This window comes from Pipistrellus kuhlii, unplaced genomic scaffold (assembly GCF_014108245.1).
Source record: "Pipistrellus kuhlii isolate mPipKuh1 unplaced genomic scaffold, mPipKuh1.p scaffold_m20_p_1, whole genome shotgun sequence".
In the NCBI taxonomy this organism is placed as follows: domain Eukaryota; kingdom Metazoa; phylum Chordata; class Mammalia; order Chiroptera; family Vespertilionidae; genus Pipistrellus; species Pipistrellus kuhlii.
In genome coordinates this window covers 61,044,465-61,067,904 of record NW_023425404.1, presented here as the reverse complement: position 1 = coordinate 61,067,904, position 23,440 = coordinate 61,044,465, and the positions used below count along the sequence as shown (strand labels likewise).

The 23,440-nt window shown below is 40.5% G+C and overlaps 3 protein-coding genes across 4 annotated transcripts in view; all 3 read right to left on the bottom strand.

The window, feature by feature from the left end:
- Positions 1 to 619: 619 nt before the first annotated feature.
- Positions 620 to 23,134, bottom strand: EDDM3B (epididymal protein 3B). The gene is made up of 2 exons (XM_045584019.1): positions 23,059 to 23,134; positions 620 to 1,591 (listed from the first exon to the last, which is right to left on the bottom strand). Exon 2 carries the CDS (start codon positions 1,563 to 1,565, stop codon positions 1,122 to 1,124), a length of 444 nt encoding a protein of 147 aa, XP_045439975.1. The 5' UTR covers positions 1,566 to 1,591; positions 23,059 to 23,134; the 3' UTR covers positions 620 to 1,121.
- The window catches only part of LOC118724322 (ribonuclease 4), an 81,273-nt gene continuing 62,817 nt past the window's right edge, over positions 4,985 to 23,440 (bottom strand). Inside the window, exons 1-2 of one of the 2 annotated variants that reach the window (XM_045584008.1) lie at positions 23,061 to 23,078; positions 4,985 to 5,826 (exon numbers count right to left, since the gene is read on the bottom strand). In XM_045584008.1, coding sequence (XP_045439964.1) covers positions 5,368 to 5,808 — 441 coding nt within the window. In that variant the 5' untranslated portion in view covers positions 5,809 to 5,826; positions 23,061 to 23,078 and the 3' untranslated portion in view covers positions 4,985 to 5,367. Of the gene's footprint in view, positions 5,827 to 23,060; positions 23,079 to 23,440 lie in introns of those variants that run through there. The other variant, XM_036447462.2, reaches the window with a different exon arrangement.
- The window catches only part of LOC118724301 (angiogenin-like), a 64,440-nt gene continuing 57,740 nt past the window's right edge, over positions 16,741 to 23,440 (bottom strand). Inside the window, 2 exon segments of the mRNA XM_036447417.1 lie at positions 16,741 to 17,066; positions 17,069 to 17,357. Of these exon segments, the coding sequence (XP_036303310.1) occupies positions 16,903 to 17,066; positions 17,069 to 17,357 (453 nt within the window). The 3' untranslated portion in view covers positions 16,741 to 16,902.

Genomic DNA, 23,440 nt, shown 5'->3' with positions numbered 1-23,440 from the left:
CCAGGGGAGGGCAGTTAGGGGTGACCAAGCCTGCAGGGGAGGTCAGTTAGGGGTGATCAGGCCTGCAGGGGAGGGCAGTTAAGGGTGACCAGGCCTGCATGGGAGGGCAGTTGGGGAGAACCAGGCCTGCAGGAGAGGGCAGCTGGGGATGACCATGCCTGCAGGGGAAGGCAGTGAGGAGCAATTGGGCCAGCAGGGGAGCATTTTGGCATCAACCAGGCTGTCAGGGGAGTGGTTAGGGGGTGATCAGACTGGCAGGCAGAAGCAGTTAGGGGCAATCAGGTAGGCAGGCAGACAAGTAGTTTGGAGCCATCAGTTCTGGATTGTGAGATGGACCAGTGGGATTGGGTCTAAATGGGCAGTTGGGCATCCCTCAAGGGGTCCCAGATTGGAGAGGCTACAGGCTGGGCTGAGAGACACACATACACACCCATGCATGAATTTCGTGCACTAGACCTCTAATATGTTATACTAAATCAGCTCTGCCCACCTCCACATTCCCAATCTGAGTAGCATGTCAACACAACTAATGGTCACAAGTTTTCCCCAATTAGAACATAAACATTTATGTTCTCATCATATGCATAAGCATATTACACACATGTGTACTTAAACTATACACAGCACACATTTCATCCAAGTATATTTAATATCTAATACTTATACCAATCACCACACATACTCTGCACATATAACATATATAAATGTCACACATATTGGAGTGATATAATTTAGTGTGAAGGGAGGATCATTCAGCTTGGGTAGGTATAATAAATCGATATCAGGAAAATTTCTAGATTAGTGAAAAAGAGATGTCATGTGAGCTGAATCGCATACAATATATATATATATATATATATATATATATATATATATATATATATATATATGCTGTTATATATATATATAACAGTAGAGCAGGTAAATGACAACAGAGGGTATTCCAGGCAGAGAACTAAATAGGTAAAGTTATGATATCAAGAAATCATGTGATACATAACTCTAAGTAGTTGGAAAACAGAGGCACATAAATGCAAAGTAATGATTAGCAAGGGCTATTGATGTGGGCAGGGCCCACCATTTGGGAAACACTCATCACTCTACTAAAACCAAGGGTGTGTTTAGAGGTTACTGATGACCTCTAACAACCGAATGTCCTCTATGCTATCAACAAACCCATTCATGCCACAATGGAATTCAATGTAGCTGTAACTCCTGTGCTCTTTGTAGCCCTTTTTGTTATTCCTCCAGTAACATTTGATTACTTTAAAGGGATATTGGGCCCATATATATACATTTCTGTAGTGATCTCTCCAGTTCCGGATGCATACATGCTCGATTTTGTGCCAGAAGGTATAGATGAAGATGTGATAGTTCCTATCTTTTGGAACTTCTCTTCCTTTCATGAGGTCATTGCATCTGTACTCAGTGAGTTCCCAGCTTGTGCTCAGGTGGTGCTGTTTCATGAATTCCTTCCAGGAAAGGTTCTGGCTGTGTACCTGGAGCCCACAAAAGGGCAACAGCAGGAGCAAGAGAGGACCTAGGACCTTCAGAGAGGAGGACATCTCAGTCACCAGGATCACCTGTGGGTCTACATGGAAGAGAGAGGAAAGCATAACTGCAACACGCCTGAGCTGAGTTCCACCTTAAAATTCCATTGTAGATATTTAGGCTCAATTTTACCATTTGGTTCCAGACTAGAAGATGATAAATCTCATTAGATAATAAAAATTTCAAGAACTGAAAATAGGCTAGAGCCTGAGTGAGACAACTACAAAATTGTAGAAAATAGATGAAATTTATTTTGAGAATTCCAAACATCTCTTCACTCAAAACAAGAAGTTCTGGCTAGCTATGTTTTACAGTCCAGATGGGTTCTCATAAGAGAGTGTGTCTGAAAGAAAATGGGACTTTAAGTTTTATGTCTGTGAAGTAGAAAAGGTTCTCACCCTTTAAGGGAATGTAGAAGATGAGTAGACTTGGGAAACATTTTCAAGGAAGGCTTTGGCTCCCTGTAATCCCAGGCTGCAATTAAAATGGACTCTGCAAGTGGGGCTTATCTCCTATTGACTTCATCATAGCACTTCCCCAATGGCTGCCTGAAACAACTACCCACTTGCCTTCTCTGAGGACATTTCCCTAATTATCACCATGCTGCATCATCGTGATTTGCCATTAAGAATATCATCATAAAGGAAATGCAGTTTTGAAATAGTGTTCTAAGCAACCAAATACCAAGATTGAAACTGCTCTCACAGGAGCTACTCTGGTCAAAATCAGGGCCTAGCGATGTTTGAAAAAGTCTCTCCTTTAGACCAGCTCCCTGTCCTCTGTTAGCACAAGGAGTTAACCTGGTCCTACAGAAACTCTAACCTAATTCTCAATATCTCAGAACTGGTGTCCTCAAATGAGCCTAATAGTAGCTCCTTTACAGACCTGTGAGAGACTAATGGGATTTGCATGAGAGCACTTTTGGGGGTCTTGAGTGCTCTATCAGGCACAGAACAAGAGATAGGCAGGTTCTCATTTGTGACGCCTATCCCTAGCTCAAATGGCCTAAAGAGGATGAGAAGACCAAGATTTAAGCAGGTTCAATGTGTTATGCTTGAAAATGTTGGGGAGGATGGGAGGTGTGAATTAGTAAGTTTAATGCTGAGTTAAATTTGGGCCTTTGCTTCTCACAAGTTGGATCACTGCATGCTCAACTCTATCACCAAGAAGGTCAAACAAGCCCCTTCCAGTGTTCCTGGACCTTTTCCCCAGCCATGCTCAGTACCAGCCCTTCTAATTCTAACTTGCCTTATTCAGATTTCATACTTACGTTCACAGGTCCATTGGGATTAGTGTGTGAATCTGAAGAGCAGAGTCAGTGTCCTTTTCCTTTTCTTAGAACTAAGAAGTCTGAGGCAGTGAAGAAAGGAATAGATGTGAGAGGGGCAGTGTTCCAACTGATTGGCAGTGGTGGTGGGGGCAGAGGGGACAGCCTTACTCTGTGCACCTGTTTATCTCCTCATCTAGAACACTGGGGGTCACTCTGAGAAGAGCCTGGAGCAAAGGGGTCATACATCAAAGGCAGTCTTCTGGGTACAAAGAAATGGCAAGGCCCTGGGGGCAGGAGCTAAAGAACAAAATTCAGCCAAGTAAGTTTGAAGATCTAATTGGCTTTATTAAGCAATTCAGGAATTGGGTAGCATGCCATATATCACTAGAAAGGCACTTTGGTTAGTTGTACAAAATGGAAGGTTTTCATAGGCAGAAAGAGGGTGGGATTACCAAGTTAAACACTGGATTATTTTATTTTGATTTTGATTTATTTTTTATTATTTTAAAATATACTTTATTGATTTTTTACAGAGAGGAAGAGAGGGGGATAGAGAGCTAGAAACATCAATGAGAGAGAAACATCGACCAGCTGCCTCTTGCATACCCCCTACTGGGGATGTGCCCGCAACCAAGGTACATGCCCTTGACCGGAATCGAACTCGGGACCTTTCAGTCCTCAGACCGAGGCTCTACCACTGAGCCAAACCGGTTTCGGCAACACTGGATTATTTTAAATAAGGGCACCTTCATCTAGGGGAAGGTAGAGGGCATTACCTCACCAGTGCTCATCAGGTAATTCTAAATTGATTGGTTTAAGAGGCTGAAATTTGATTAGTTATTAAGTTTTTGTTAGGTGTCATGGTTTAACAAAAATGACTCATGTTCACGATTTTTCAAGCTTATGATTTTTTGACTTTACAATGGTATGAAAGCAGTATGCATTCAGGAGAAACTGGCTGGGCTAAGCTATGCTGTTCAGTAGTGTTAAAAAGAATGGAGGTGAAAACAGTCTAAAATGGAGTCACTTTTGATAACCATGTGAGTTAACAGATGCATTAATTAGCTTGATTGTTGTGATTGTTTCACAATGCATACATATACTGAATCAGGTTGCACACCTTAAATATTGATATAAACAATGTATATCTGCTATCATTTAAGTATTTTCAGTTTAGTCCTTTCTCACACACACCTACACACACACTCACACACTCACACACACACACACGTGTGTGAGCACACACTCTTAGATACATACTTCCCTTCTTTAGCTGCTGGTGTCTCCATACATTTCTGTTCCCCAATTTGTTTCAAAATATTCAAAGGGGGAAGGGAGGGGTGTGAGAATTGTCTTTAGTAAATGACACAAATGTTTCTGTGTCTTGGTCATTGATCCTATAGACTTTTTGTCATGGACCAGTTTATGAGGGTATTAAGGTGTTGGTGCATGTTTATAAACTAGAAAATAAATAACAGGATAGAAAAAAAATCCCACACAAGAACCATAGCACCATCTTCACAGATACCTATAGTTTGGGTTTTTGTTTAAAATATATTTTAATTTATTTCAGAGAGGAAGAGCGATATTAACATCAATGATGAGAGAATCACTGATTGGTTGCCTCCTGAATGCCCCACATGGGGGACTGGCCCACAAGCAGGCATGTGCCCTGACCTGGAATTGAACTGTTGATCTCCTGGTTCATAGATCAATGCTCAACCACTGAGCCATGCTGGCTGGGCTTGTGTTCTTTATTAAAAGAAAAACATGAAAAATATTTCCAGTTAGAAAGAGTGAATGAGTCTTAATGATCTAGTGCATTCTTAATGCTCTGACTTTCTACTGTGATTCAAAAGTTTGGAAGAGAAAAAGAAAATTTTTGTATCATAATCTTATTAGAAGCAAACAGAACAAGGTTTCCAAATTACACAGACAGAGCTCTCATTTTCCCAGTTCATATTTCCAAATTTTTAATGTTTCCCTCAATAGCTGACTTCTGGGAATACCAAAAAAACAACAACAGTTACTTTAAAAAACTCCTTGTGATGAAGTAGAAAAAGTCCTAGATTAGTAGCCAGTTGAAGTAGATATTTTGCTTCAGCTTTTCCACTAACTTCATGTTTTTCAGAAAATCCTTTAACTTTGTGCACCCCTACTATATGTGGGAACATGAGTATCACAGGGGTGTGGTGGTATTAAAATGAGATAACTGAGATGGAAGCACCTTAAAATACTTGAAATGCTATATCATACATATAATGACTACATTCCAGAGGATGGGATCTGAGAGAGCTAAGCTAATCAATATTATAAAAGGAAGCAGAAGAGTTTACTGAAAAGTTTATTATAGAAAAGCCAGTCCCATTATAGGTTTATGCCTCCATTTCTCTTTGATGCCTTTAAGAGAATGGATTATATAGAAAAAAAGAAGTATACATAAGCAGAGAAGACAGAGCCTGAGATAGCTCAAATGCGTTACTCCTTGCTTTTCACTGAGTAAGTTAAAGGTCAATCACGGGGCCATAACCCCTGCAGGATAGTATCTATCTGTCAAAGTGCACAGGCACCGGGGGGTTACCCTCACAGGCAATGACCACACGCCTAGTACTGGCCCTGGCCCCATATCTGCAGTTGGGGGCTGGGGAACTTCCTGTATCTCTGCAATCTGTAACACTCACTACACCCTCATGGCAATTCATCTTGCCATTCTTGCACTCGATATTGGTGGTGCTGCAGATGCTACGAATATTCCAGATGTCTTCGTGGATGAAGGTATTGAATTTCTTGCAATGATTCTGAGTCATCCTCCGTCTTTGCATCATCAAGTTACAGTATTTAACGTCGCCACCTGTCCCAGTAGGATCCACATGTTGCCGCAGGAATCGTTGGTACATAGACTGGCCATAGGAGGGCTGCACCAGCCCCAGCCCCAGCAGGGTCAGTAACGCGAGCAGAAGCAATGAAAGAGTCTTCTGGAGAGCCATCACTACCTTGGAAGTGCCTGGGGAGAAACAAAGAAGTAGGAGAAAGGAAGTTAATAAATGGGCATCAGAGAGAGGTGTTAAGAATGGCAAATTGATATTTCCTCGAGTCTACTCTTTCTTCCCCACTTCTCTGCCCACAACTTTTGTTATCACTGCTTTCCCAAGAGTACAAAGTTTTCAAACAGGATCTTCTCTGAAAGTAAAAGCTTTTCTTTCATAGAGAGACAGTGCAGTACCCAGTACAATGACTCAGACACTGATGGACTGAATGTCCAGGTATCTCTGTCCTATATGGTCAGGGAGTGAAAAGGAAAAAAAAGGCAGATCTAAATGAAACTGGAGCTGTCTGTCTCTTGAGGCATTTCTCTAGTCATGTGATCTTTGGAGAGTGTTTGGTTCTCTGGAGACTATGATTCCCAAAAGTTTCGATAGACAGGATATGCCAATGAGAGTTCATGAACTGATTTTAATTCCTGACATCTGGGAATTGAGGAAAACAGGATAGAATAATGTTTAGGGTTAGGCTTCCCTCTCATGTGTCTATTTTTCTTAATTAAATATTTTTTTCAATTATAGTTGACATATAATATTATATTAGTTTCTGGTTTACCACAGAGTGCTTAGACATTTATTTATTTATTTATTTATTTATTTTTAATATATTTTGTTGCTTTTTAATGGAGAGGGAGAGGATGAGAGAGAAACACTGATCAGCTGCCTCCTGTACACCTCCCATTGGGGATGTGCCCACAACCAAGGTACATGCCCTTGACTGGAATCGAACTTGGGACCTTTCAGTCCACAGGCCAACGCTCTATCCACTGAGCAAAACTGGTTACTGTTAGACATTTATATATCTTACAAAGTGGTCACTACAGGAACAGGAGAAATCAAGATGGCAGTATAGGTAAACACCTAAACTACTGCCTCGCACAACAATTTCAAAACTACAACTAAAAGACAAAATGTCTATCACCCAGAATCACAGGAAGTTCTACAACTACTAAGAAAGAGAAAAGAGCATTGAGATGTGTAAAAACGCTGAAAAGCTGAGGTATGAAGGCATGCAAATCAGGCTAGCAACAGGCTTCTGGGTGTGATTATTTTTCAACCAAAAAGGAGACAAGCTCCCAATTACTCTGAACTCTAGTTTCTGGGGAGATGCTGGGGACCCAATCTCCTATAGGGAGAAGCTGGACTGTCTGCCATCGGGTCAGAAAGTGAGGGTAACTTTCTTGCAGAGGTGCACCCAGCAATCATTGTTTACTGTGCTGGGGTGTGGGACAAGGGGATTTGGAAATGCAGAAATGCAGAAAAGGTTGACTGGCAGACATGGCTGTTTTCCACACCTTAGCCTAGTGACTCCCTGAGATACCACCCCACACAATCTACAAACCCACCCAACCTCCACCCAGTGGCTTTTGCATATAAATGGCCTGCCATACTGCAGCTTAACCTAACAAACTGCAGCATTGGTCAGACAGCTCCAAAACCTCCAAACCCCAAGAAAAGTGGAGAAAACTGTAGTTCTTGCTGTAGCTCCTGTTGGGAGGTCTCAGACAGAAGTTAACCTGCACCCCATTGGAGATCCAGAAGCTAGTGTATCTAGTGGTCAGTGTGAGATGACACCAGATTTCAAATACACATATCCTTAAGTGACACATTCAAGAGGCAGACTCAGTGAGCACCAAAGGCCCACTGAAACAAGTTTTGCTCTATAAGTGTGTCTCCAGCACAGCAGTTCTTCCAGCATAAACAGCAGGTCCTCACAGCCAATTGGCTTGGAGGTCAATTCCTCCCAGTTATACCAAAAACAATCAAAGCTTAACTACAACAAGACTGTACACACACACACACACACACACACACACACATACACACACACACACACACACATCTGTGCACACAGCCCACAAAGAAGTGCACCAAGAGTGCCCACCTCAGGTAACTGGGAGGCTGACCCATAGGGCCATATAGGACACCTAGCACACAAAGCCACTTTACCAACTTAGGAAAGCAGCAAAAATACAGAGACAAAGAAACAGATCACAAATGAAAGAAACAGAGGAAAACAAACAACTGGATGTAGAGTTCAAAACTGCAGTTTTAAAGTTTTTCAAGAATTACAATTCAGAATTGAAGGGCAGATAAAGAGCTTCACAGACAAGAAAAAGCTAAAACACCAAACCAGTATTATATGAAATGCTAAAAGGTATTCTTTAAGAAGAGGAAGAAAAAGAAAAAAGTAAAGATAAAAATTATGAACAACAAATACATATTTATAAACAAGTGAATCTAAAAATCAAGTGAATTAGCTGAAACTCTTTTCACTCAGTGCATAGAGCGTCGGCCTGTGGACTGAAAGGTCCCAGGTTCAATTCTGGTCAAGGGCATGTACCTTGGTTGCAGGCACATCCCCAGTAGGGGGTGTGCAAGAGGCAGCTGATCAATGATTCTCTTTCATTGATGTTTCTAACTCTCTATCCCTCTCTCTTCCTCTTTGTAAAAAAAAAAAAAATCAATAAAATATATTTAAAAATCAAGTGAATTAAAAATGTAATGAACAGAATAAACTGGTGAATATAATAGAATTGGGGCATAGAATGGGAGTGGATTGATAATTCTCAGGGATAAAGGTCTGGGGATATGGGAAGAGACTGGACAAAAATTGTACACCTATGGATGTGGACAGTAGGAGGGAGGTAAGGGCAGAGGGTGGGGTGGAAACCGAGTGGAGGGGAGCTATGGGGGGAAAAAGGAGAAACAGTTGTAATAATCTGAACAATAAAAACTTATTAAATTTTAAAAAAATGTTCACCCAATAAGCCTAGTACCCATTTGACACCATACATAGTTATTACAATGCTATTGACAATATTCCCTATGCTTACTTGACATCTCCATGGCTATTTTAAAAACTGGACATTTGTATTTCTTAATTACTTGATCTTTTCACTCATGTGGCTATTATTTTGATGGTATTAAAATCAAGTCTTTTTGGAAATGTTAATTTTATATTAAAATCTACAAAGTAAAAATTAGAGTATCCAGCTAAAGGGTTGGAAAAATAGTACATATTGGTTGAGTGAACTGATAAACAAAATGAGGGAATTAATGAACAAATGAAATGGAATGGATATAGATAATGAAGATGTTTCCTAGGCTTATGGAATTGACTGATACAAGAAACTTTAAAAATAAATCTCAACAGAACAGTCTCCACAAAAGAGAACTTGGACTGTCTTTTTCCCCTGCTGTTTCTATGCATAACCAAAAACTAGGCCCTGGTGATATATTCCATCATCATGCATGTATCATTGATGCTATGTCTGACTTGTCGAGAGCAGTTGCTAGTTTTCTGTCATCTCTAGTTGCAGAATCATTTTCTTGGCATTTTTTTTTTTTTTTTTTTAAAGAGTTGCTTGGGTGGAGCATTTTATTTTATTTTTAAAATATATTTTACTGATTTTTTACAGATAGGAAGAGAGAATGATAGAGAGTTAGAAACATTGATGAGAGAGAAACATCAATCAGCTGCTTCTTGCACATCTCCCACTGGGGATGTGCCCACAACCAAGGTACATGCCCTTGACTGGAATCAAACCTGGAACCCTTGCTGAAACTGGTTTGGCTCAGTGGATAGAGTGTCGGTCTGCGGACTGAAAGGTCCCGGGTTCGATTCTGGTCAAGGGCATGTACCTTGGTTGTGGGCACATCCCCAGTAGGGGGTGTGCAAGAGGCAGCTGATTGATGACTCTCTCTCATCGATGTTTCTAACTCTCTATCCCTCTCTCTTCCTCTCTGTAAAAAATCAATAAAAAATAAAATAAAATAAAATAAAAAACCTGGAACCCTTCAGTTAGTAGGCCAACGCTCTATCCACTGAGCCAAACTGATCTTGGCTTGGCACTTTTGACAGTGGAAAATAAATATAAGTTTCATAGAGTTTAAGAACAACAACACAAAAACTAAACAAAAACCTTCAGAGCCACAATGAAGGAAGCATTGACATATATTCTCAGAACATTGCTTCTGTTGGCCAAGGAAAGAAAACCCAGACCTCTCTGGCTCTAAAATCAGTGCTTTTCTCACATTTTCTAGTGCCTCTCTGTTTCCACTCCCCAAATATTCAGGATATTCAAGACATTTATGTTCAGACTTGCTTCTCTCTAGCAACAGAGTTTAATCAGGGGTGGAATAGGGGAGGAGTGGAAGTGGGAATCGCTCACCAACACCAACTAGCTAGATGCTGCCATCTAATGGTCACTCCTGCGATTGGCATGAACTCAGGAACTGTGATTCTCCTTGACCCTGGCATTGAGGCAGGGCTGACTCATAGAGCATCAATTTTCAACTTCTTTCATCTCATGGCACACATTAACTATTAAATTCTGCAGCACACAAAAAAAATATATTTGTCAATATGACAAAATAAATAGGTATAATTTGGATTCATTCACACCAAGCAGCTATTGTGTTGGTTGTCATTTTTTAACTTGACAATCTAAGAGAAAAGAGGTCAGTGCTCCTGACTAAATAGCCAGGTATTGCAGGTTTTAAAAATTATTGTGGCAGAGATCCAAGATGGTGGCCTAAGTATACACACCTAAATTGCTGCCACGCACAACAATTTCAAAACTACAACTAAAAGACAAAATATCTATCACCCAGAACCATAGGAAAGCTGGTTGAGAGGAAGCTTTACAACTAGACTGAAAGAGAAGGGATATCCAGAAGCCACTGTATATAATGGTCAGTGTGAGGCACCAGATTTCAACTCCTCACATCCATAAGTGACACATTTAGGAGGCAGACTCAGTGAGCACCAAAGTCCCATTGAAACAAGGCCTGCACCATAAGCGTATCTCCAGTGCAGCAGTTCTTCCATTATAAACACAGTGGGTCCTCACAATCAATTGGCCTGGAGATCAATTCCTCCCATTGTACCAGTAGCAATCAAGGCTTAACTACACCAAGACTTTGCACTCAGCCCACAAAGGGATATACCAAGAGCAACCACCTTGGGTGATTGGGGAAGCTGAGCTACTGGCCCCTATAGGTCACCGACCCCACAAAGCCACTACATTAACACAGGAAGGCAACCAAAATGTGAAGACACAGAAGCATGTCACAAATGGGAGAGATGGAGGAAAGTAAACTACTGGATGACACAGAGTTCAGAATCACATTTATAACGTTACTCAAGAATCTTCTAAAAACCGCTAAAAAACTTGAAGAGACCTTCAAGGACCTTAATGAGAATACAAAAAAAAAAAAAAAAAAAAAAAAAAAAAAAAAGGAAAAGGACCAGTCAGAAATTAAGCATATACTGTCTGAAAAAAGAATATACAGAAACTCACTGTAGATCAACCCTAAGAGTCAAACCAAAGATCTGGATTATGAGGAAACAAAAAACACCCAACCAGAGAGGCAGAAAGAAGAATCCAAAAGTGTGAGGATAGTGTAAGGAGCCTCTGGGATGGCTTTAAGTGTACCAACATCCAAATTTTGGGAGTGCCAGGATATTGAAGGCCTATAGGAAGAAATAATGACAGAAAACTTTCCCTACTTGGTGAAAGAAATAGAATTACAAGTCTAGGAAGCGCACAGAACCCCAAACAAGAGGAATCCAAAGAGGACCACACTAAGACACATCATAATTAAAATGCCAAGGGTAAAAACAAAGAGAGAATCTTGAAAGCAGCAAGAGAAAAACAGTTAGTTACCTACAAGGGCATTCCCATACAACTGTCAGCTGATTTCTCAACAGAAACTATGCAGGCCAGAAGGGAGTGGCAAGAAATATTCAAAGTGATGAACAGCAAGAACCTACAACCAAGATTACTCTACCCAGAAAAGCTATCATTCAGAATTGAAGGGCAGATAAAGTGCTTCACAGACAAGAAAAAGCTAAAGAAGTTCATCACCACCAAACCAAGATTACATTACTGAATTTCCCCAGATTACATGAAATGTTGAAGGGTATTCTTTAAGAAGAGGAGGAAGAAGAAAAAGGTAAAGGTAAAAATTATGAACAACAAAAAGACATCAAACATATACCAACCAACAAGGAATCTAAAAATCAAGTGAATAAAAAATCTGAAGAACAGAATGGACTGGTGAATATAATAGAATCAGGGACATAGAAAGGGAGTGGACTGACAATTCTCAGGGGCAAGGGGTTCTGAAGGATGCGGGAAGAGATTGGACAAAAATCTTATACCTATGGATGAAGACAGTGACATGGGGATAAGGGCATGGGTTGGGGTGGGGAATCAGGTGGAGGGGAGCTATGCGGGGGGGGGGGGGGGAAAAGAGGAACACTTGTAATAATCTGAACAATTAAGATTTATTGTATAAAAAAATAAAATTATTGTGGCATACCAGTTGAAAATCACTGTACTAGAGCAAATAAAATTAATCAACAGGAAATGATCAACCCAAAACAGGAAGGACTGTTTTTTGAGGGTTATACAGGCCCATTTCTACACACGCAGTCCTTGGGCTGATCATAGCTAAAGTCCTGGTTTGATGTACATGGGTACTACTGTCCTTTGTTTTCAAACATGCTGCTTCACGATGGCAGGTCACACTGTCTGGGTGACTGAAATGGCTGATGAGGGACCTGCATACCAGTATCAAACATAACTTTATTCTTTAAAATTCTATCTCCTATAGTCACAGACACCTTTTGCTTGTATAGAAAAAACTAGAAAGCTCTAGGTCACATACCAGTGCCTATAGCTGTAGATATGAGATATGAGAGTAGTAAGAAATGATGGTTGATTAACTTCTCGTTCTTAGATTAATGGATAGAATTTCTGAAGGTACACTTAGCACTTGGGTAATAACTTCATCAAAATACACTTTTTTCTTTCACCTTTGATTTTGCCTGGTTTTTATCTACTTTTTACCATCCTGCTTCTTTGTGTCCAAGATATGATTTAGAAAGATAACTCACTACAGAGAAGACCTAACTATTCATGCAAGAACAAACCCACAGCCTCAGCCACCATAACAAACTGATTTAATAAGACATCAACAAATATTTGCCAACAGATGTCCAATGTAGACATCAATGTGTGTATCCTAAGGTTGTAGCTTCAACAGAAAATGAAATGATCCCAAAACTATCCCAACAAATACTTTTTGGTCAGATCTTGCTCCAAAGGCTCTCTCCCATCTACGACATTGATTCTCAATAAGAACTTCTTTTGATAATCTGATCCCAAAGAACCAGCTCTGCCACATTTACTCTATGATCTTGGGGAAATTATTTAACCTCTCTCAGCATCATTACTCTTAAATAAATAAGCATAATAATACCTTTCACTTAGCAATGTTAAGAAGAATAAATGATAAAATCAATGTTAAGTAATTATCATAATGCCAGGTACATGGTAGGTGCTCAGTGTAAGAAACATGCCTCTGATTCAAAATTTATAGAAAAGTTTGTGGTCAGGCAGTTACTGAATTTTCCCAGAGCAAACAGGATGTGGGCAGTGGGGAGCAGGTATGAGAGCTGTGCATGTGGCTGACTGCTGAAAATCGATCATTGGCTCACTAATAGAAAGATATAAAAGGCTGGTCAACCTTGAAGCTCTGAAAGGTCAGAGACAACCACTCCCTATCTAATTAAGACAACGGTAACTGAGGCAACTTCCCCATTTTGTAATCCTGTAAATCCTTACTAATACGATATTCTGCTTATTACCTGCCTAAGGGCTATGGGTGTATCCCAAACCTGCTTAGGATAATGGGTGTATCCCATAGTCTTAATAAAAGGAATAGCAAGGCCAGAGCTTAGCGGCAGTCCTCCCACTGGAGGTGGGCTCCAGCCAGACCCCCCATATTGCCAAATTAAAATTTCTTCTAGTCTCTTTCATTTGTGTGCGGCCCTTCTTCAGAACTCAAACCCTGAACCAGAACCCTGAACCACAAGGGACATGAAAGGGGTTCCAAACAGCTGACAGCACATTTTCCAAGAAGATTTTAAACGAAGGAAAGTGGAGTCTACTAGAAAGGTCTCCGCCAAAATTAAAAAAAGAAAAAAGAAAAAAGAAAAAGGTCTCAGCAAATATTTTAAATGGCCCAAAGGGAGACAAGAAAACCTAGGTGATGTATAAACAGGTGACCTTTTAGGACTCAGCCAATGAGGAAACGAAGGAGGACTAATAAATAGTCTATGTTCCTCTCCCCACTTGTATACCATGTGATGGACATCCACTCTCGAGAGTGTTATTAAAAGTCTCATTTTTTCATGTTTCTGTTTCCCAGTCCATCTTTTGAAATTCGGACAGGTGAGCCATTTCTCAAAATTTGGGGGTGTATCTGGGATTTCTGTGCCCAGACTAGGGAGGGACCCTGGTTGAAGGGTAGGCACATCCCACCCAATTTTGGGTGGCCCTTTGCCTAGGCCCTGTCTCTTTGTGGGTTCCATAGGTAAGACCAAGACTGTTTTTCTTTGGAAGGTGGGGGAGATTGAGCACAGTGTGAGACATCTCCAATATGGGGGACTGAGTAGGAACAGAGTCACAAAGGAGTTTCTGAGGATGGGAAACAAAAATTCTAGGCCTAGATATATAGAATTCTTCCCCAAATAGTCTATTTGGGACAATGCTGAAATTCAGGGGAGGGACAGTTCCTGAACCAGGACAGGAAATATCGCTTGGCTTAGGTGGTTGGTTAATGCAGGGCACTCTGTGGTGTAAGTTTTGGTGCATTGTGCACATCTGTATTGTAGAGGGCCAAATGGGAAGACACCTGGACATTCTTTAGATTGTTGCTGACTGGGCCCAGGATATTGACAGAATCATGTCAGTTGCACTCCCACCCTGGGAGTGCTGAGATGTTCTTAGTTCCTGGCTTGTGTTTGTTCAGGAGGAAGGAGTGGGCGGAACCTGGGCTCTCCCAGGCTCTTTGTTTTTCTGTGAAACCCCTTGTTGGAGTATAAATAGATGTGCTGCATGGTTTAGGATAGGGGTGTCGAACTCAATCAGATAAGGGGCCAAAATCTAAAATCCAGCCTAAATCGCGGGCCGAATGGTTTACTGAACAGTCATAAACTGTCATTGTGATGGAAACGTAGCGACATGCAGTGATGACAGCGCAGTGCGGGCCACATTGCAAGGCCTGGCGGGACGTATTTGGCCCGAGGGCCTTGTGTTTGACACATGTGGTTTAGGAGGTTGTCAGTCTGTCTCTCCAGCAGAGTTCAGCAGCCCTCCCAGCTCCCAGCTTGAAATCTATTTCTATGTCTTCTCTCTTTATTTCTAATATTTCTCAATCCCCGGGCACCTCCACATAGAACTGGTTCGTTCATCTCTCTTTCCATGCGGGACATGGAAAAGGGAGATCCCCACAGCTTCAGGCCCCCGCACTGTATAAGAGCGTTTCTGTTGATGTTTTGTGTTTCTTTGTTGTTTGGTTTAATTTCTTTAAAGATGGGGCATGTCCTGCTTTGGGGAAGCCCAGTTATGTGTATTGAGGCTGAACATGGGACAGAGATCATCAGAATGTACTCTTCCTGCTCTCCCTCCCAGGGCATCAGTCACCAGAAACTCTTAGCTAGTGAGATTTCTGTCTGTGTGTCTAATGTAATTTTGGCTTTCTGTCTTTTGGGGACTTTAGTTTGCTGTTCCCTGGTTTATGAATATGGGGACAAAGATTACATGGGGAAGTAGGGATTATGAGTATGAGGAAGTAAGCAATGCAGTATGGGTTGGGACTCCATTGTTGGGCAACAGGGTTAATGTTTCCATGATAAGGGGCAGTTCTTGAATAGGAATGTACCGCATTCCAAGGAGGGAGGGGACTTATGACTCCCAACCAGGTGGTATGTCCTGGTTAGACAATCATGGCTAACAGATTAATATTTCCCATAACCATAACTAGTCCCCAATGTTCTATTTTTTCCCATAACACTGGGAGGAACAGCTGTGTAGAAAAACCCTCCAGGAAGGTGCAGAAATACCAGTGAAGGCAGTCAGGGGAGGGGGAACTCCTATTTTTATAAAGGAAAATAACATAAAGCCATTGAAGACCAGTGAGTTACCCTGTTACAAAATCTGCTAAGAAAATGCCTTGGGTAAAATAATTGGCTTTAAACTCTGAAGTTTGTTAATACATAATAAATAAATGTAACTAAAACAAAGGGTTTATACCCCAGTAGGGGGTGTGCAAGAGGCAGCTGATCGATGACTCTCTCTCATCGATGTTTCTAGCTCTCTATCTCTCTCCCTTCCTCTCTGTACAAAATCAATAAAATATATTTAAAAAAAAAAATAAAAAAATAAAACAAAGGGTTTATAATAAAAGCTTTTTCAGTGATATATATATATATATACACACACACACACACACACACACACACATACACACATATATAGTTTTCCATAATTTTTTTGTAATTTAAAGCTTTTTGGAGTAAAAAATTAAATATCTAGGTATTTTGGAATAACAGTATACTGAAATATTAATCTGAGTTTGCCTCTTATAGAGAATTTAGAAGATAGATTTGAATCCATTAATAAATATGCCTTGTATTTTATTTGAAATATATCTTTAAAAATGTGAAAATTTAAAAGAGAGGTGGATAAAGATTTATTAATCTATTGGTATTTAGTTCTAAACACTGCTCCTCAAAGTTTAACATTTGTAAAAGTAATATTGACTTATTTGACAGCAAAAATAATTTGCTCCTCCTGAAAATTCTGCTTAGGAGCCATGTGCCCTGGAATTTCCCAGCTCTGCTGTAAGATGAATTTAACATCCTTACACTCACAAAAAAGGGAAAGTCTACCTCCCTATTGACTGAGAACAAAGGAACTGATAGGAAAAAAGGCATTTGTATTCCATGTAATCCTTTCTCTGGGCAGCTGAGTAGAGAAAATGGGGAAAAATCCATAGGCCAAATTGATGAGAAGACTTTGATTCTTACTGATTTCAGAGACATTTTTATTTATTATCATATTGTTAAACAGAAAACAAAGATCCAGGCAGCTCATTTTCTGGGCCCCTGGCAATGAATGTGGCCACCTCTGTTCTAGGTTGTGTGGGGAAATGCCAGGAATAGAGAGCAGAGACGCCTGCTGGTTATGAATGGTAGAAGGACTCATCAAAGTGGACAGGCAAGCCATGTTCACAGGCAATAACTATGTCTCTGAACCCTGGTGTGGCTCTGTATCGGCAGGGAGGCTTGGGGGACGCTCCTCTGTGCTTGCAAGTAGTGACCTGGAAAGGAGACTTGCTTATTCTGAAGATTGCCCATCAGACTTTTCATTCTTGTCTTCACAGACAGCCTTGATGTTGTTACTGGTGCCATGAATAAAGGTGTTGGTGTCTTTGCAGGGTGAAGTCAAGCCTCGCCTCCTCATCATGGTATTACAGTATCTGTCATTCCGGCCACGTGGCTTGGGATCATAGTGCTGGTCCAGGAAGTGTCTGTACCTCTCATCCTGAGCCAGGGCCGGTGGGGTCAGACAGGGCCCCAGCATGAAGACCAACAACAGGGGACCCAGGCCCATCATCATCTCTTCCAACAAGGCTCCTGCCCAGGGCAAAAGGTACGGTAGGGCAAATTAGGCTAAAAGGGCAAATGAAGCTAAAAGGACAGGGACCAGCTGGACTAGTGACAGGGATTCATGAGTACAGTATCTTCAGTCACCTAAATTATATCTTTTCTCTTCCTCATTAATCTCACATTTCTTGTCAATCCATTCTTTTGGAAAATCAATCTAAGTTTCCTTAACACAACTTCCTGCCCAAACCATTCTTTGATATCCCTTAAGACTCTGAGTATTTACCTTTCTATCAGTTATAGCATTAAAATATCCATTCACACTCTCATCCATTTATTACTTGAATAACAAACATTACATAAGGTCTTCTGGGTACAAGGCATTGTGCTAGGTCCTGGCACACAGAGACCATAAAAACAGACCAAGTCCTCCCTAAAAGGAGATGTGGCATCAATGTGAAAGGAATAGGAGCTCCAGTTCACTGAGATGAAACACTAAGATAGGAGGCCTATGAAGAAGATGGACTTTTAAAAAAATATGTTTAATTTATTTTAGAGAAAAAGGAAGGGTGAGGGGGTAGACCGAGGGAGAAAGAGCGAGAGCGAGAGCGAGAGCGAGAGAGAGAGAGAGAGAGAGAGAGAGAGAAACATTGACGTGAGACTGAAACATCTATTGGTTGTCTCCTGTATGCACCAAAACCAAATAAACACACAACCTGGGTATATGTCCTGACCAGGTATCAAACTAGCAACCTTTTGGAGCATGGGATGATGCTCAATCAACTGAGTCACACTGGCCAGGGCAAAGAGGGTCTTCTGAACCCAGAGAAGGGTCAATGAAAGGTTTGTTAAAGACAAGATTCTATGTATTCAGCTGGCTGTAAGGAGAGCAGTTGAGAGCAGTTTTGTCCTGAGTTGAAGGGAGATAGTCCCAATTCCCTAAGAATTAGTTGGTTTGTGACTAATGGTGGAATTATTATATACTAGTTGGGAAAAAAAAACAAAACAGAGAAGAGCATGGAAGAATTGATGCAATGATTGCAAGCGGGTCTGGGTCAATTTTACAGAAGACTGGAGGAAGAAGAATTCAAGCTTATTCTTAGGAACAAGGTGGATTATTCTCAGAGAATTTCCCCATAAATGTACATACACTGTTACACAATAGGCAAATGATGTTACTATGTGATCAGATAAAAGGACAACAAAGAAAACCTCTTCAGAACTTTTGTCAAGCCAAAGTCCTTACAGTTTGCTATAGTGATTTTGTAATGTCTTCCACAAAAGAAGAATAAGAAAGAGAAGAGGATTGCTTACATCAACTCTCAAAAGTTTTTTGTCTAAAGTGTGGAAATGACACTTCCCAGGAGCAGTGTGTCACACACACTCAAACATACCTATCAAGTAAACAAAATGCTTCTTTCTGAAGTATGATTTTGTCTCAATGATAGCTACTAAAAAGAGAATTAAACAGGTATCTATACTTATAATAGGGCAATATGCAAATTGGTTGGGACGCTGTCACATAATGACTGAATAGCAGGAGGGGAGGGGCAGCAAGCTACAAGTGTTTGAGAGCTATAAGAGGATGGGGCAGCAAGCTATGTGTGGCTGAGAGCAGCGTGAATGGGGTGGCCAGCTAAGGCAAGCAGCAGTGAGCTACTCACGCACAGATTCATGCAGAGGGCCATTAGTAGGTTATGACAAAATAGAAAGCAAATTTCATATTAACATTAAAAACTTTATGTGTTAAGAAATGTGAAGGTTTGAGAATTGAAAAATATTTGGTGTTTCCAGAAAAATATTTAGAAGTTTCTGAAAATATTTTTAGTTCTTTGGAGAAAAATTTAAAGAACATTTAGAGCCTTTAAAAACCATCATATCTTTTCCCACATTATATCAAATATATGTCAGTGTTCCTACATGCAATAATAAAAATGACTTTTCACTATAAATTAGAAAACAATTTTTACAATTTTGTTTTTCAAATTGTTTGTGAGTCAGCAACTCATTTACTTTATGATTGGCTATGATTTCTTAGCAACCATCACACATAATAAGAAATCCTTACATTGGTGGAAAAATTTGACCTTCAATTATTCTCAAGTGTGATGTAATTCATATCAATCCTAAATTAAAATAAAACAAATGGTATATTTTCATAGACATTAAATTAATTAGTGATCTTTATTTTGAATTTTTCTTATATGTACATCAATAAACATTTTTATGTCAAATATTTTTACACACTTAAAGATGCCACAGGTTCTAGCATTAAGCCTGTAGTATTACTAAACAGCCCTTGGAGAATGACTGTAAATCTAGAAAGACCACGAAATCCAGGGCTCTGATGGTTTCCTGGGAAGGCATGTGAGAGAGGGAGCAAAGTGAATACTCTTTCTCATCATCATTTGGCTTTGATAAATCTTATCTGTTTCATAATAACAATACACAAATTTGGCACACTGTTGAAGAATACAAAATTATACACTAAGAAAAATTTTGATCATTCTGCAATACTGAAATGAATAGCAGCTGAAAAAATGTAAGTACATTAATTATAATTTATAATAAAATCAAGTGAAAGCATGTTCTTGGGACTTGAGCAAAAAAGTGATATATGATTAAAGAGGGAAAAGCCAGTCCTAAAAGAATAACAAGTATTCATACATGGCCACTGCTTCAACACAGCTGCTGGCCTGCCATGCTCCCCATTTGCCAAGCTCTTAACATTTACACTGTGCTTTTTAAGTCTTCTAGATCTGTTTTCTTTTTCTAGTTTTGTGGAAGACCTCATCAAAGATTTATTGATTTGGATTTATTTAGGTCTCTTGCTCTTTAATAGACAAATATTGCCTTCTAACATCAAAGGCAATTGTAGAATCTTAGGCTTCCAAGATGGAACAGGATATTAGGGTCACCAAGTCAACACCTCTCTGCCTGGGGCAAGAAACCCAGAGCTCAAAATCAGGAAGTAGAACTAGAGCTGTAGTAGCCAAAAGAGCCATAGGTGGCAGTGGTGGATAGAAAGGTCAATGTCCTCCATGCTGTAGTGTAGACCAGGGAACCTGGTAGGAGGTGCCAGTGCTGTACAGGTTGTGGGGATATTGTTGTTCACAGAAAGGGGTCTGAGCTGCTGGGCTTGTCTGTAGTTTCTGTCTAAACACTCTAAGCTTAAGTAATAAAGACCAACGACACCTCATTAAATACAAATATTAAAGCAAAAGTCACAAAACTCAGGGTCTGCCCACAGGATATCGCAAAATACAGATATAACTATTGCCAATTTCATGGGTGTAATTTCCAAGCCTTTATCCAGGTATTCCAGGCAAACAATTACTGTCTTCTTCTCAGTGTCTCCTACTGGTGTACAAGCTACAGGAGGGCAGAGCCCATATAATACACCTTGAATCACAGTGCCTGCCTCACAGTAGATCCACAATATTTTAAAATTTTTTTAGTGATTGACTTAATTTTCCTCTCAAGGCTTAAGTTTTTTCATTTATAGCACATGTGTCAAACACAAGGCCCGCGGGCCAAATCCGTCCCGCCAGGCCTTGCAATGTGGCCCGCACCTCGCTGTCATCACTGCACTCCGCTGCGTTTCCATCACAATGACAGTTTATGACTGTTCAGTAAACCATTCGGCCCGCAATTTAGGCTGGATTTTAGATTTTGGCCCCTTCTCTGATTGAGTTCGACAGCCCTAATTTATAGAATGAGAGAGTTGCTAACTAAAGTCTGAAATTTTATGATTCTCATTAAGCATAAGATAATCTTTTCCAGGCTTACTAGCAAAAGTCTAGTGGAATTATAGAGACAAGGTTGTATAGGTTTAGTTGGTAGGTAGCATAAGGCACCTTGTGAAAGAAATCTATACTAATAAAAAGGTAATATGCTAATTAGACCAGACATCTTCCAGACATCTTCTGGACATCCTTCTGGACAAAGCCATGGTGGCAGGGGCCGAGGCAGAGGTGGTTAGGGGCTATCAGACCTGCATGGGGGAGTAGTTAGGGCGTGATCAGGACAACATGGGAGGGAAGTTAAGGGGTGATCAGGCTGGCAGGGAGGGCAGTTAGGGGCCCATCAGTCTGGCAGGGGAGGGCAGTTAGGAGGCAATCAGGCAGGCAGGGGAGGGAAGTTAGGAGGAGATCAGGCAGGAAGGGGAGGGCAGTTTGGGGCATCAGACCAGCAGGGGAGCAGTTATGGGGTGATCAGGGTGGCAGGGGAATAGTTAGGGGTATCAGGCCAGTAGGCAGAGGTGGTTATGGGTGATCAGGCAGGCATGTGAGCTGTTAGGAGCCAGTGGTTCCGATTACAACCTAAACCAGCAGTCAGACATCCCCCAGGGACCCCCTTTCTGCACAGATTTCATGCACTGGGCCTCTAGTAGATGATAAGAAAACCTGTGATCTAATCTCACTGAAATGTATCATTTCTTAAGGCTCAGTGTATAAGCCAAGTTCACAGATCACCTTTAATTAAGGCATCAGCCACATAAGGGCTTCATATCCTACAAAGCCACTTGCTGGTTGGAAGTTGAAGGCCTCCCATCCCAGTCTGGAAGAGGTAAAGGGAAATCTTTGTTTATAATTTACAGAGCTTGCACATTAATTCTATAAGAACTCAGCTAAATTTTGCTCAGGCTTACTGAAATCTTTATTTCCTAAAACATCCAGAAAGCAAATCCCAGTTAGAAGACATCATGGCCACCAGTATCTAATATCTTCTCTCCCACTCATAACTTGCTCACTCATATTTACCTCTTTTGGGGAAATCCTAAATTTCCCCAAAAGAGGTAAAATCAATTTGGGAGAAAACAAGAATGATTCATTATTTTTGGTGTGGAAGTGAATCTGTCTGGGCCAAGGGTTTAGAGCCTCAGGTCTGGTGATCAAACCCACTCACACATAACCTTCCATATTCAAGCACATAACTGTCAGTCAGCTTTTGGTCAGTGAAATATATCCCCACTGTTCTTCAGACTAACTTTATCATCTGTCTCAAACTCAGCCTTTAATCTTCACAAGAATAAATATTCTCTTCCTCTCTCCACAGGCAATGTTTTGTATTCAAGAGATCCATCCAACTTTACACACTAGGGAGTCTATGATGAGTAACTATGGTTATAATTTCTATACATGTAGGTTCATTATTTTATATATTCTGGGCAATGTCCCTCAAAACAGAAAGCATAACATATATTCCTCCCTTTATCTCTTTCCTTCTTTTTTTCCCTTCAACCTGCCAATGTACCTTCTTTTGATCTTGGATGTGTTCCACTTGGCTCATAAGGAGTAATAAGAACTTTTTAAAGGAAAAAATTAGTATGGAAGATTAGAAGAAAACAGGACTAAAAACATACTTTTGGATTCTTTACTTGCTCTGCCACATGTAATGCCTGTTCCTGGGTCCATCCAGATGCCCTTCAGCAAATGGCTTCCCCAGGTCTTTGGAGATTTTATCATAATTCAGGAATTCCTCCTAAATCTCCACTTGCTCTCAGTCTCACTAATCTCCCTTCATCCACACACATATAGACAATCCCCAAAGAAATCTGTGTTCATTTTAAACTTTAGAATTTGATTCATTTTTTTTTCTTAATTCATAAGCTTGGATCCAGAAATTTTAAGGGGAGAAAAAGATTTTTCATTGAAGTGGCTAGATGGCTATAAATAGTATATACATATAAACAAATACAGCAATAGGTTACTCAGGAGTAAGAATCTTACAAAAATCTGGAAGAGTCCCTCCAACTGAAGATAGCTTCCAGCTCTTTGTTTCTGGAGATGGGTTCCAGCTGTGTGAACTGGACCCCTCTGGTTCTGATTATATAGTGATCAAATGAACTGGGTGGGGAAACCAGTTCCAAAGATCCCTAATCCTGGCAGAGATATGAAAACTAAGGACACTGCTTGTGCACAACAAGGAGAGTCATTCACCTTTTTTCTGGACATGACTGGATCAAATATTTACCCACTGAAGTGGATTAAAGATTTGTTCCAGGAGGCAATATTTGACATTGATAAGCATAGCCCTTTGTCCCAAAGCTGGCCTTTTTCTGATTTCTGTGGTTCTTATTCTTCCCAATGACAGGACCAAGGTTTCGTTGTT

Coding starts and splice junctions, on each gene's coding strand:
- EDDM3B (XM_045584019.1), bottom strand. CDS start 1,565: ATGTCCTCCTCTCTGAAGGTCCTAGGTCCTCTCTTGCTCCTGCTGTTG.